Here is a 13,344-nt window from a genome sequence, read left to right as displayed (position 1 = left end):
AGAGGTCACCCCCACCCCTGCACCCCCTGGTGCTCAGGCTTTGGGAGGCATCAGAGCAAGGGCAGGAGGTCGACTCAGACGGGGTACCTTCTGGCTGTGGCCTGGTTTGGGGTGGGGAGTAGCCACTCTTGTTCCCCCAACAAGAGTTTCTTTGAGAACCTCACTCCCCGCCCCCCACTTTTAAGATGGAAGTCAAATTTTCGGATTCTGCAGTGCAGAGCAGAGAGGTCACTAGGCTCTAATGCATTTACCATTGACTGCCCCTCTTGTAGTGCGTCTATTAGTGAGTAATTTGATTTGTACCTATTCATTTGCAGTCCCTGCAGGAGCCTGGAGCTGGCCCCTAGTATAATTGGTGCTGTCTCTATTTTTACATCATTAGATTAGCCCCGACTCCTGGCCACTTGTTGTCTGCGCTTGTCTGTCCATTTATACAACCTAATGTAACACAAAATTCATTACTGATCACATTACTTTCAACTCTGAAGCCAGCCTTGTGATAAACATTTGGTTAACCCCTTCCTGCCCACAGGAGCGGGGGAGCTGACAGAACAGATGCACTTCCACTCGACAGGCAAATCAATATCTTAATACAGCAAAGTGGAATTGCATTTCTAGATTTGTTATTCCTCCTGGAGGAGCAAATGGAAAAGCTCGTCTGAGCGAGCTGAATTGAATAATGAATAGAGCCCCGGCACCAGCAGGCAGTCTGAGCGCAGAGCACAAAGGCTAAGGCAGCGTCTGCCCACCTTCTCCTCTGCCACGGGCGGCGCCACGGCGATTAATTGAGACTCGTGACTATGGGTTCAGGATCCTAGGCCGGGACCCTAACGGGGGCCACAGAGACCTCGACCCCAGCACCAATGTCTTGGCTAGGCTTGGCCTAGGACGACTGATCCACGAACTGGGTTTATTTCCTTAAAACCTTCACTGATACGAAGGCACCAGACACATGGCCTTGGCGGTCATGCCACCCAGAAATTAAATTAAATCCATTACTAACTGTTAACCATTTGGAACCAGATATACAAAATTCTTCCTATTTAGAGCCAGGTCAGCAATACTGGGGTTGCTGTGTGTGCTGGGCCCATATCCAGGGTGAGCGTTCTTTGGTGTGGAAATGCCTTGTGAGCCTAAAAGTGGTCTTAGAGCTCAGATAGGGGTATCGGTGAGCAACCTGGCCTAGAGTCGTCAAGGGACCTCTCTTGAATCTGGAAGATTCTCGCTTACCCCCACCAGAGTTATCCCCTCCCCAGCCCCCGTTTGTCTCTGGGGAGCATCCACACCCTCTTGAAGTCATTAACTTACAGGATAGATAGTTTCAAAAAGAATAATACCCCGACTTATTTTATTAAAAAAATGTCTCATAAAGCCTATACCACAGTGATTAGAAAAATAGACATAGAGGAAGTAGAATGAACCCATTACCGTGAAAGTCATAAATCCCTAAGTAAAAAGAAGCCGTATACTGAAGGTGCTCAGTTGGGAAGGGAAGCTGGAAAAGGCAAGCCCACCCAGGGAACTGTGCTTGAATTCAGGCAGGGGCCGAACAGGAGGCCAGGAGAGGCGCCGACGCCTCGGGTGAGTGGGCCTCCTCACTGTGGAAGGGGCCGCCCTCCATCCCACCAAGGCCCGGTACCTTGGACCCAGCTGCCCCTTAACCCATTTGGGGCTCTGACAGGCCAGAGGCAACCAGCAAGCCCCTGTGACGTGGCGGCCCCGGGGGATCCCTTGGGCGGGCTCCTGGGCTGCCCCTGGCCATCTTCAACCCTCCTCCATGCATGGCGGGTGGGCAGCTGCCCCCCAACCCTGGGCCTGACTTGGGGAGGCTGCATTGCCCACAGAGGCAGGCCAGAGATGCACGCGCATCCTGCTGTGAGGAGCTACAGAGAGGGGAATCCCTCGGCAGGGTGTCACAAGACCCCTCGCATCCAGACACTGGTGTGTCCCCAGGGTGAGCCTGGGTCCCGCAGCTGTCTTCCCAGGGTGGCTCGCCTCCCCACCCCGATGAAGCCCGCAGGAGCTCTGGCCTCTGCTGTTCCTCCTTGCGGGGAGGGCCCTGGCCCCTTCAGCCCAAGAAAACAGAGCCGAACACAGGCCCTTCCTTGGTGGAGCAGGAGGGATCGGCGGCCGGGAGGAGCGCCGGTCAGCCACTGGAGTGCGAGACAGTGATTTCTTAACCCTGGTGGAAGGGGGAAAGCCACATCTTACCAAACTCTTCCGCTGCGTCGGAGAGAATTTAATTACGTTTGGACATTTGAATGGGAACCAGATGTGGCTCGAGCCCATCAGGCCAGCCACGTTTGGGGAGCAGCGTCTCCCCTGCGGTCTGCAAGCTGCGCTGCGCCATCTCACAGCCCCAGAGAGGGTCTTGAGAAGACCCCACTTGAGGAGGCAGGGCGGGTTGAGGCTGGCTGCCGGACACCTGGTTCTCTGGGACAGTTTCTGAGCTGTGTCCTCCCTGGAGCCGTGCTGAGCCGCCCATTCACGGGGCGCCACGTGCAGGCATGCGCAGAGAAGGCTGTTCCCAGAGCCCAGCCAGGCATCCCTTAGCTCCATGCCCCCCTCCACATCTGTCTCAGGTGCCATTCTGCTGAGGCTCTGCCCCCAGGCCGCACTGCTGGCCTGGGGCTAGAGGGGGCAGTTCGGGCCTTCCTGGGTGAGGACCGCTTCTCCAGGGGCCTCAGAGACGGCACCCCCAGCTCTCTAGCCAGGACCCCACTGCAGTGAGAGTCTCTGCCACGCCCTCGGGGCTTATCCTGCTTCTCGAAGCACCTTCACATCCTCCTCTCTTCAGAGCCTCACACGGCCCATGAGGTTGCCAGGGCAGCCGCTGCCCTCCTGCCTGACAGGTGGTGAAGCGGAGAAGGGGTATGGGACTTGCCCAGGTCGTTCAGCATGTCTGCGGCAGAGCGGGGTTTAGGGTGAGTTCTCAGCCGCCTCTTCCTCGTAGCCACTGGGAGGGTCAGCTCCAGGGTGCTCCTCCGTCTGGCTGACCTCAAGCACATTTCAGCCAGATTTATCACATCACTCAGAACCGGGGACCATGAGCCAGGTCAGCTCCGCCCTTCCTGGCCCCATGTATAATACGCCATGACCGGACTCACTCTGCCTGGGTCCGGATTTACAGTTAGACTGATGTAGTGGCCCCGAGAGGGTCCCCGCACCCGCGGTGCTGTTGGGTGGCCGGGATGGGGAGTCCTGCCCTCTTCCCCTTAAGCCAAGACTGGAGAGGGCCTGGGTCACGTGGGGTTCCTGGGAGTGGGCCTCTCCCTGCCTGGAGTTGGTGCCGCGTCATGGCTGTGGTGGGAGGGGCCTCAGGGAAAGGCTGCAGCCCCCAGACCCCAGCCCACCTCCTGGGTAACCCCCCATCTAAGGCTGGGCAGGAGCTGCTCTGCCTGGAACTCAGATGCTCTGCTGCTTTCCCCACCCCCAGCACACACGCATGCCCGCATGCACATACACAAGCACACATATGTGGGTGCATGTACACACCCATGCGCACACACATGTATGCACATGTACACATACACATACAGGTGCACACGTGTGCACACACATACACACCCAGCTCCAGGTGGAGGATGCCTTTTGAACACTGACCCTTCCTCATTCTTCAGGCCTCCTTCCCCCCCTCTTTTTCCTCTTTGATTATTTCTTCCCCAGCATTCCAGCATGTGCCTCTTGTGTCATCCCCACTGAGCCCACCAGGAGCTCCAGGATCTAGCCTGCCTCTCTGTCCCTGCCTCATGTGTTAATGCCAGACTGGCCTGCTCTCATGAGTAGGGTTTTTCCAGAGGCCTGAGGACCTGTCCTCATGGAGGGAAGGAAGGGGCTATGTCTTTTCCTCCAGACACAGAGAGGGCTCTCCACCTGATGGTCTCCTTAGTCATCCTTTCCAGGTATTGACCATGACTTTCACCTTCCGGGGAGGGGCCAGTGGATACCCAGCAGGACTAGGGTCTCCCTTAGGCCCCAAGTCTCCCCTGAGGTTATTAGGCACCCATGCGTGGCCCCAGTGGCCGAGGGAAACAGTTCAAGGGACCCAAGGCGAGAGCAGCAAGTATTTGCCCTTAACGTCTGGAGCTGGGGAAGGGGAGGGGCGAGGGGCAAGGCAGACCACGTGACCTTGGCCTCATCCTGTGGTGTTCTGGGTCTCAGTACCTGCGGTACACCAGGAGAAAGAGCTGGGCAGGGAGATAAGAAAGCAGGTTTGCAGAAGCACTTGGGTTGGAAGAGACTCCTGCCAGGAAGGAAGGTGTGTGCCTGCGCACTGGCTACAGGACTCAGGCCGTTGGCACAAGCTCTCAGGGACCCCAGGCTGAGTGTGCGGTGAGAGGACCGAAAGTAGGTGGCCTCAGTGCTCAGACACAGGTGTGAAACCCGGGAGAGTCCTAGGCCATTGTTAGCCATCTTTTCATCCACCTTCATTCCATTGACCAGATCAGGGTTCCCCTTATCTGAACGTGGAAGGGCCTTTTCATCTTCAGCCCCTCAACTGTGGGAAACTGCCCTCCTTCCTTCCACAAGCAAGCCTGGGAGGGGAGCAGAAACCCCTTGCTGGAGGAGAAAGAGGACAACTTCTCAGCCCCACTCAGCCCCCAAGACCTGGTGTGGGTGGAGAAGCGGGTCCCTGGTCGGCTGGCACCTCTGCAGCCTGGTGGGGGCGCCTGAGGGTGGGACCCTGAAGGGCTGGTTGGAGGGGGCAGGAAGAGCCAGGGTGGGTGTGTCCAAGTGGGGAGAAAATCAGGGCCCCCCTGCAGGCTGCCTCCTCTTTAACTGCTGCCCTTTTAACCTCCTGAAAAATGCCCTGGGGCTGAGGCCGGCTCCGCCCACAGTGTGGACAGAGCTGTCCGAGTTTCAGGAAGCGATCTCAGCCAACTCCCCGCTCTTTCTCCCTGAAGAGCCCCCCTCACCTCCCAGAGTGACACTCTGGAAGAGAGGACAGTAGTTTGCAGGCTCAGGGCTGGTGTGAGACAAGCAGCCCAGAGCCACGCCCACCAGGACCAACCCCTCGTTGGCATCCAGATCATCTCTTTGGGTTCTTCCCACACCAGAAGCTGAGCCCTGTGGGAGGCGGCCAGCCACCCCCCAACCCCGCACCTCTGTTTCCATGCCTGTCTGCACAGCTGGTCCCAGGCCCTCGTTGGAAGGCCCCCTGTGGATAATGTCCATTGCTTGGGGCAGAGCCCATTTGGAACCATTTGCTGAGCTCGAAGCCATCCTCTCTGTGGTCCTCTGGTCTCCTCCCTGTATATCCCAGGGGGGCTGCAGGAAAGATGCTGAAGATCTGGGTCAGAGGATCCCTCCTCCTGCCCCCAGCCAAGACCCCTCACCATGGAAGGGAACCCAGATCATTTCTGTTTGCAGACCTCTGAGCTAGGCACTGGGCAGGATAGGGCAGTTTGGCTGGCTGCTCTGTGCTCCGCTTGCACCCACCTCCATCGCTCCCCAGAGGTACCACTGAGCCCAACCCAGGCAGGGGGCTTAACCACAGGTCCTGCTGACAGGGGAGAACTGGGAGGTGCACGCAGGAGGGAAAAATCAATGCACGTCAACAGGGTTGGAAATTTATTTTCCAGCTTGGAAGAGGGTACTTCCAAAGAGGCAAGGCGGGAAATGAAAAGCTGTAAACACATAATCTGCCATCTTCCTCTTCAGGCCATTTCTTGATTAAAAAGAAAGACTCTCCCAGAGTTCCAGTGGGGAAGGGGTGGGGGTGAGGGTCTGGATGGCAGGGACACCTGCTGGGGGAGGGAAGCCGGAGGGCACCCCCAGCAAGGTCTTGTGGATAATCACAATCACTAATACGATTGCAGCAATGAGAGTAACTCACATTTGCTGACTGGAAGCTTTAGGCACTTTGTGATGCAGTCTGCATGCATTATTTAATTCTACAAGCGCACTGTGAAACAGACCTTGCTAGCTGCCTGTGCAGGAAACTGAGGCACAGGGGTTGAGGACCTTGCCCCAAGTCTCCCAGGTCACAGGGCCCAGAGCTGGCTCTCTGAACCACTCGCCTCATCTGCCTCCCCAACCTGGGCCTTGAGGCCAAGGGGCGGGGTGGGGGAACGCTCCCTTCTCTCTGCTGGAAGCCTGTGGCCAGTGCTGCCTGAGACTCCGCCCTGAGGCCTCATCCTGCTCCCCGCAGGCTGCCCAGGAGGTTAGCTTGGGAATGGGGTGTGTGGCTGCAGCCAGGACCCAATAAAAGTGCTCTGCTAATCCCTTTAATGAGCAGCATCTCGAGGCCCAGCATGCAGAGCTGGGCTGGCTGGAGCCTCTGAGCATACCAGGAGGGCCCTGCAGCAAACGCTGCTCCTTTTGTGGTAAGAGAAGTGCCAGGGGGCCCTGGGGGCTGAACCAGGGGCCCCAGGGACCCTCCTCCCCAAAGCACAGCACTGTCCTCACTGGTCCCCGAAACAGGCCTCCCTCTGAGTCCAGAGACCAGGGCTCCCCACAACACCTCCACCCACCAGAAACCCAAGGGGCTTCCCTGGGGGCTCTGATTTTCCAGCCACTGCCATCTGGCCTGGAAGAGGCCCGAAGGCCAAGCCCAAGGTAGTGCTTCACTCCGGACCCCCCTGGGTCCCCTGCCTTCCTGGGCGCCCCAGCTCTCCCTGAAACTCACAGAGGCCCTGTGTCCTCAGTGTTCCATGCCTCCCCGGGGATGGGGGAACCAAGACCACAGCGCTTAGGAAAGTGACTGTTGCTTTGGAGAGGCCGCATCCCGGGTGTCCCCAAAAATCCCTGCGTTGCCAGGCGTAGAGTGGCCTTGAGGGAGTGAAGGGTCTATACCCTGGAGAGAGGACAGGCCCCGGGGAGAAGGCCCTCCAGGGTGAAGCAGCTTCAGGGACCAGCACTCCAGAGGGAGGGGCTTCCTCATGCCCCCCACCCCCGTGCCGTCTCCGGGGCTGTGTGTCCCCTTCCCGGCTCATCTTCTGCCTCTCCCCGGGTGCAGCCGGCACTGGCCGCAGCACCCACCCAGAGCTCCCAGGAGCCAGTGTCCACAGCCCCTGCCTTGGCTGAGGGGCCGCAGTCTCCTGCTGAGAGTCGAGGGGCCAGGACAGACCGTCTCCCTCATCTGCACGGCCCACCCCAAGAGGGGGGCAGCGTTTGCGGGCAGCCAGGCTCCTGCCTCCTTCCATTCCCCCTGGGTCTCCCTTGGCATACACACCCAGGGAACCAGGGTTGTTTCTCCCTGACAAGGCCAGCCACCTCTTTGGCCCCCCAAGACCTGTGAAATTTGCCAGGCTCCATATAGAGTGAGGGTGGCGTGAGAGCTGAGCTTTCTCGGTCCTTTGCTTATTTCGTGAGAGCTGAGGCTTCTCCTTTGGAGCTGCTGCTCATTCCATTGCCCATTATCTGCTGTGGCTTACCCCGTCCCAGCCCGTGACCTCGAGGGGCAGCTTGGGTGACAGGCCCCATTTTCCAAAAAGAGCCAGCAGCCAGCGGGTGGACACAGCCAGTGGAGGGGATTGGGACTAGTCAGAGTGATGCCTGGAGTTGTCACGTCTCCATCAGCCCAGTTCTTTCTCGAGGGGTTGTGTTCCCAGAGCCAGTGGCTTCCTGCTCTTCTTTGGTTTAGCTGCCTGCAAAATGGGGAGACCAGCACCTACCTCCCAGGCGCACAGAGGCGCTGGGGAACGTGAGGTCACAGTAAGATTTTCCGTCTGAGTGCAGTCCGTTATCTTAGAGGCCTGGAGAGCAGCCTCCATAAAAGCGGGCTCTATCCCACCAGCCAGAATCCACATACTTGTGTTGAGTGGGGAGAGGTCCCCAGCTTGCTCTCCCTTGCAGCCCTGGCAGGTTTCTGGTGGGCTTTCCTTGCAAGTCCAGTGCAGCTATATGGCTGCCGTTCAGACCCGGGGGTCTTGGAATTGGGGGGAGGAGGGCGGCAGCCCGAGCTGGACCACCGAGTCAGAACACACGGAGGCATCCCTGGAAACCGCAGGCTTTCTCTGTCTCCTGTCCTCTCCTGGGTCCCACCTGCGCGGGCACTGCATGGACCGGCAGGCCCGCCTCTCCCCTCCCCACAGCTGCTCCTCCTGCTCCGGGGACAGACCCTCTCCCCCCACATCGCCCCCTTGACGAAAGGGGTCTCGGCTCTGCCATGACAGTTCCATCTCCGGGGCCCCCAAGACTGGTCCCCAGCCCCCCACACGTGCATGTCACTGCAGAACTCTGCTGCCAGCTTACCCTCCTCCCAGCGTGAGCTCCCCACACCTCCTGGTGCCCTCGCCTCCTGCTTGCCGACATCAGTGTACTCCATCATTGTCCGGATCTTTTCCCAAAAGATTCCTCAATGCTTTTCTTTTCAAAAGGGAAAAAAAAAGGAAAAAAAAAACAATGCCAACCGCCCAGCGCCCGCGAACAACCCAACAGTAACAAAGCGTGTGTTCGGGATGGAGGAAGGTAAGGCCGCACACTTCCGTTCGCCGCTTGCTCCGAAGGGCTGGGCGGCTGGGTGGCCTGCGGGGGGCCGTGTGTGCACCCCTCCTCCACATCCACGTCTCCTTCACACACTCACACGGTCCTGTCTCAGGGAGCAGAAGAGCAAGGGGTTTGACGGGGGCATGTAGGCAACGGCCCAGGAGCACCTGGGCCCCGGGTTCTTATGCTGGTAGCCAAGCTGCAGAAGCAGTGACCCATCCCCTTCCCTCCGCACTCACTCATTCATTCATCCATTCATTCATTCATTCAAGAACTGCTTTTTGAACACCAACTATTTTGTAGGCTCTGTGGTTTGGCACTAGGGAATCAAACACAGAGCCGGCCTCCAAGGGACTCCCCCCACATGGACGGTGACGCACATGTGAGCAGACGATGCCCAGCGTGCTAGGGGGCCCCAGGCAGGAGTCAGTACAGAGCGCGGTGGGGCCTGGCCATGCTACCAGGGCGACAGCACAGGCTTGTGGGAGTACTAAGCTTCAAAGATAAGTAGGTGTCCTGGGGGCCACAGGAGCCTGGGAAGGGCTTTTCCCCAGATGAGCACACACCCAGAGGCCTGGAGCAGCCTCGCAAGGCCCCCAGACTGCCCAAGCTCGTTATCTGGATTCCTCAAATCCACTTTAGTGAGGTGGGGTCTTGGAGAGGAGCAGGTCCCGGAAGGCAGTTTGATAGAGGTGAGGAGTTGAGAGACCTCATCCTCAGAACCCTTAGGAGACGGTGAAGGTTTTAAGCAGAGGAAAAGCAAGATGAGGTTTGTGCTGCAGGCAGAACGCTCTGGCTTTGGGATGCGGTGGCTTGGAGAGGGGGGCTCGGGGGGTCTGGAGACCAGTAGGGAGCTTTGGGAGTTATCCAGTGGGCAGCAGCCACAGGCAAGGACAGGAGGGATGAGGCCGGGGGAGACGCCCGGGACCTGAGTCCAGCAGAGCCTGGTCACCCGGCAGGCAGGGGCCACCTCTGTCTCACCCAGGTCCTCGCCGGTGAAGAGAAAACACGAGCAAGACAGCACAGGCTGTCCCTGGCCCTGGGAGCCCCAAAATCATCTTGAAATATCTGTGGCACCTGTCCCCCCACTCACAGGATGGGGTGCGGGGCGGCCGTGCGGACTCACGGGCCGGGGTCCCTGCGCTGCTGGGGGGTGGCTGCAGGGCAGTGGGGGTCCCCCGCTTGGTCCCAGGCTCCCCGCGCCTCGGCTTCCGGGGCGGTGGGGACGGACCTGCACTTTGCATCAGAAACGCTGGGCCTGCCCCGGGGCTGCTGCCTCTTCTGCCCCTTCGTCCCAGGCTCTCTTTGGGGCCTGGAGTCCGGCAGCCCCTGCCGCCCTGCTGGGACCTCGCCTCCTCTCTCCCTCCCAGCCTGCTGTCGGCGCCCCCTAGCGCCAGGACGGCCGGCACCGGGGCCGGGGCCTCCGGGCTGCACTCGTGAGAAACCAAGGGGATGGGGAGAGCTTTCCTGGAGTGCGAAGCTTCCGTGTAGAAACCTGGGGGTCTGCTCCCTGCTTTCCTGTCCTGTCCCTTCTGGCACAATGGGCCCCAAATGAGGGGGAGGCTAGAGGCTGAGTGGAGAAGGAGAGAGCCCGCGCGGGGGTCTGGGTTTTCCGGCGGCATCTGGATGACTCGACTTAATCTCAGGGTCAGGCCCAACAGGGCAGCCAGTGCATCTTGGCAGTCAGGGCCCGTCGCCAGGCCTGCAGCCCGTGTCCACAGCCCCCCACCTGCTGAGAGGTTCTGGTTTGCAGGCACACTCTTCCAGCCTGGGCCCCGGACACGGCTGGTGCCTCACACCTCACACTGGAACCGGGAGGCGTCTGAAGGAGGCCAGCACAGATGCCCCCAACCCACTCTGTGGCTGCTGCTGCTGCTGGGCCTCCAGCATGCTTCAGGGGTCACCCACAGGGAGTGGGGGTCAGTGGTTACTTCCTGGCTGGCCGGTGGTGGCTAGCCCAGGAGTGAAGGCTGTGACCCATCCCCTAACCAAAGCCAGCTGTGCTGGGCGTGGAAGGTGGCAGGGGGCCTAGGCACAGGCTGCAGGCACAGGAGACCAGACACGTGTCACGTTTGAGCGCACTTTGTTGTCTCAAATAACCGCTTTGAGAGCCTGGGCTTCCGGGGTGGACAGGCGAGACCCCCTCCCACTCTGTCCCAGGCAGGTGTACCTTGGAGAAGGAGGGACTGTAGGTGCCTCATCTTGGCTTGAGGCCCAGAGTTTGCCAAGGGATATGTGTGCCCACATCTCAGAGCCCACTGTGAGGGAGAGGGGATAGGAACTGACCACTCTCAGAAAGCCAAGAAGTAATTCTTTCTGCCTTGCACTCAGCATGCCAGGAAGTCTGTTCCCAGCCCACCCACCCCAGTACCTGTCTTGGGTCAAGAGATGGCAGGGCAGTTGAGGAAGGTGCCCATAGTGGAAGGAGATGGAGCCAGGTGCCATCTCCAAGATGGTAGCCTGGCTTGCAGACGCCAGGGGAGGGGCTGGGAGCCTCCTGACCTGACTCCCGGGTGGACCCTAAACACGTCCCTTCCAGAGGGGTCCCCAGGACACGTGGGAGCCCAGAGGAAGGGGAAGGGAGGCACTCCAGGCAAGTAGGTCCTTCTCAAAGCAGGCACTCCCCCCTGCAGGGGGAGGGCACAGGAGGGGCCTGGCAGGCAGGTAGATGGTGTGGGTGAGGACCTGTGAGCGAGTGAGTGGCTGAGCCCGGGTCCCTGGTAGGGGAGGCGAGGGGCGGACGGACCAGATGGGGATGCCTTGGTCCTTCCTGCCTCCTGGCTTCTCCCCTCCTGCCAGAACAGGAGCCTCTCACGATGTTGGGAAGCAAGCTGGCTGAGCAAGAGTCTGCACCAGGCCTGGGCACATGCCCCACAAATGGCAGTGTGGTCCAAATGCATCATCAGGGTGGCCATGCTCCTGGCTAAAGGGGTTCACACGGTGAGGAAGTGACGGGAGCCTGCCGGCCAAGGGGGCTTCTCCCTGGGACCCAGGCTGCCCCCCACCCCCCGCACCGCAGAAGGATATCAGTGGACCCAGACTGGCCTCGCGGCAGGCAGCCGGCCCAGAATGCACACCCCTCGCCTACCCGCTGAGAACGCCCCCTGACCGGGCCTGGCCCTCTGTCCTGTCTTGCAGAACTCCAGCGAGAGGGAAGCATCGAGACTCTGAGTAACAGCTCGGGCTCCACCAGCGGCAGCATCCCGAGGAACTTCGACGGCTACCGGTCTCCGCTGCCCACCAACGAGAGTCAGCCCCTCAGCCTCTTCCCCACCAGCTTCCCATAGGTCCCAGCAGCCTGCTTCGGGCTGGCCGGCCCACTCTCCTGCCGGAGGGAGAGGGAGACGCCCCCCATCCGCTCCTACCCTTCAGACTCCGTTCCTCTTTGAACCCACCACCTTCCCCAAGCTTCATGACAGCCGCCCAGCCTCCCTGGATCGAGAAGAGACCCTTCTCCAAAGCACCTCTGCGCGCGCTGACCTCTGCCCCCGTCATGGGGTGGGCCGTGGCCGAGACTCTGCAGAAGCTCCGTCCCGCCTCCGTTTGCACATGACGTCCCGCATCGGACCCGCTTTTGTATTTTCTAACCTAGCTCCTGCGGGGTGGTGGGGGGAGGGGGTGGCTAGGGTGGGGAGGGGGGTTGGCTCGGCGGCATCTTGGCCCCGAGCGGCCAGCCCCGACCCAGGCCTGGCTTCGGCACACACTGCCCAGCGTCCCGCTGGTGCTGAACTGAGGCCCGGAGTATTAGGGGAGGAGGAAGGAAGGAGAAGCCCCGCTTCCTCTTTTCTCTCCCCTTCAACTCATGGAAAGGATTTGTCTTTCTTGTCTGTACGCCCTTGTACCCTGATCCTGTACTGTTCAGTGAAGGAAACCGTGGTTTCTGAGGCCCTGTCAAAAAGTGCACGTCTTGTTCAATAAATCACGCTGCAATTGGTGTCCATCCCTGAGTGGCTGGGGTCAGGGTCCTGGGAGCCTGACCGTGCGGCCCTGCGCCCAACACCCCCACCTGGACGAGTGTGGGAGTGGGGGAGTCGGGGAGCGGGGAGGAAGGTGGAGGAGGATGTTTAATCCAGAACTTGGGTGGCGTCTGACAAACCCATCCTCTGACCTTCTTGCCTGTCACCGGAGCCATTGGGTTTTGGAGGGCACCCCGGGCCTCCCTGGCTGTGGCGGCCAGGTCCTTGGAATGTGCTGCTGGGTTGCCGTGGTAAGGAGAGCCTGATGAAGACTATGGCCTTCTCTTTGGGACATGACCTGTCATTACCTCTCTCTTTTTTAAAGCATATATCTCTTTTTTTCTTAATTTTTAAATTTTTCTTTGGCTGCGCCCCGAGGCTTGTGAGATCTGAGTTCCCCAACCAGGGATCAAACCCACACCCCTGGCACTGGAAGCTGGGAGTCTTCTGGACCATCAGGGAAGTCCTGTACCTCTCTTTGCAAACTCAGAAGGTGAAGGATGGTCAGAACCTTGGATGACAGGTTCTGGATGCGGTCCCCTCCCCACTCCCAGTTCTGGACCTAAGGTGACGGGCAGGGGTGGAGCAAAGAGGGCGTGCTGAGGGGGAAGGAAATGGGTGCGAGTCCCCATCCTGCCTCCCCGGAGACCCTGGAGAGGCCTGGGGGGACTGAAGGAAACCACTGAGCCAGGCGTACTTTGGGGTGAAGTTTAATGCAACAGCCACAGAAGAGATGTTCACAAACAGGCAGGCCTTGCCTTCCAGCCGTCCAGCCAGAGCAGGGCAGCCCCGGGGCCCCCGCCCTGCTCACACACACCCCATCCAGCCCTGGCACCTGAGGACAGATTTAATCTTCAGTGCCCAGCCAGCTGGGCATGCTGGGGGAAGACAGGACCCGAACCACGCTCTGCTCCGAAGGCTGAGTGGCCAGCCCTGCAGAGGGTGGCTGAAGCCAGTC

General features: G+C 59.8%; 1 protein-coding gene across 1 annotated transcript in view; it reads left to right on the top strand.

The window, feature by feature from the left end:
- BCAS3 (BCAS3 microtubule associated cell migration factor) overlaps nt 1–12,370 on the top strand; it is a 586,026-nt gene extending 573,656 nt beyond the window's left edge. Inside the window, exon 28 of the mRNA XM_070774269.1 lies at nt 11,569–12,370. Coding sequence (XP_070630370.1) covers nt 11,569–11,717 — 149 coding nt within the window. The 3' untranslated portion in view covers nt 11,718–12,370. The remainder of the gene's footprint in view (nt 1–11,568) is intronic.
- The last annotated feature ends 974 nt before the right edge of the window (nt 12,371–13,344 follow it).

This window comes from Bos indicus, chromosome 19 (genome assembly GCF_029378745.1).
Source record: "Bos indicus isolate NIAB-ARS_2022 breed Sahiwal x Tharparkar chromosome 19, NIAB-ARS_B.indTharparkar_mat_pri_1.0, whole genome shotgun sequence".
Taxonomy (NCBI): domain Eukaryota; kingdom Metazoa; phylum Chordata; class Mammalia; order Artiodactyla; family Bovidae; genus Bos; species Bos indicus.
The sequence above is the reverse complement of the archived record's forward strand: the minus strand, read 5'-3'. Positions and strand labels throughout refer to the sequence as shown.